The sequence below is a fragment of the Sphaeroforma arctica genome (assembly GCF_001186125.1).
Source record: "Sphaeroforma arctica JP610 unplaced genomic scaffold supercont1.10794, whole genome shotgun sequence".
NCBI classification, from domain to species: domain Eukaryota; class Ichthyosporea; order Ichthyophonida; genus Sphaeroforma; species Sphaeroforma arctica.
In genome coordinates this window covers 1-627 of record NW_014029764.1, presented here as the reverse complement: position 1 = coordinate 627, position 627 = coordinate 1, and the positions used below count along the sequence as shown (strand labels likewise).

The window sequence follows — 627 nt, the reverse complement described above, 5'->3', positions numbered from 1 at the left end:
GTAGTGATGTTAGATGCATATCCGAAGACACCAACTTTACCGCAGCTTATATACCGGTCCAATGTCCGGCTTTTCAGGACTATAAGCCCTTAACCTAAAACTACGGGTGCAGCTTGGGGTATGCACTCCCTGGGAATGGAGTGATAGGTGCGTGTGATGGTACATTTAGGTATTGTAACAAATCTACGTCTGCCCCAGGGCAGCAGTTTGCACACATCCCACCTTCGTCAGTACAAGATTGTATACAGACGAGAGAGTGTGTGTGGCGACATAAGATTAGCGCTCAAGCGTACCTTCGTTCTGTAGTCGTTGGATTTGTTTGTTTTATACTGTTCGCTGGTGGCCACCAGCCCCACAGTGGGCGACGGACTGGCCAGGCGGTGCAAATAGACGGCTCCTATTGGTGGATGGATAAAACCCCACAGGTTGGGATGGGCAGTCAGTAAATATACACAGACCACAGGGACTCTAGACACAATTACATTGGTAAACATAGCTGACATCCAATGAATACCTTCTTTGCTCTTAAGCGCATAGCTGGCGTGGGTGCCTGATTCCTCCGACGCCAACGGCAACCCAACAGTCTTCCCAGAAAGCACATGCTTCATGATCACCGAAGCAGCCGAA

At 49.4% G+C, this 627-nt stretch overlaps 1 protein-coding gene across 1 annotated transcript; it reads right to left on the bottom strand.

Annotated features, from left to right (window-relative positions):
- Positions 1-293: 293 nt before the first annotated feature.
- Positions 294-608, bottom strand: SARC_17444 (hypothetical protein; the record flags this gene model as incomplete). Its single annotated transcript, XM_014288461.1, has 2 exons — positions 294-397; positions 515-608. Coding segments are annotated over 2 exons (198 nt in total), but the record flags the coding sequence as incomplete, so codon positions are not given.
- Between the last annotated feature and the right edge of the window lie 19 nt (positions 609-627).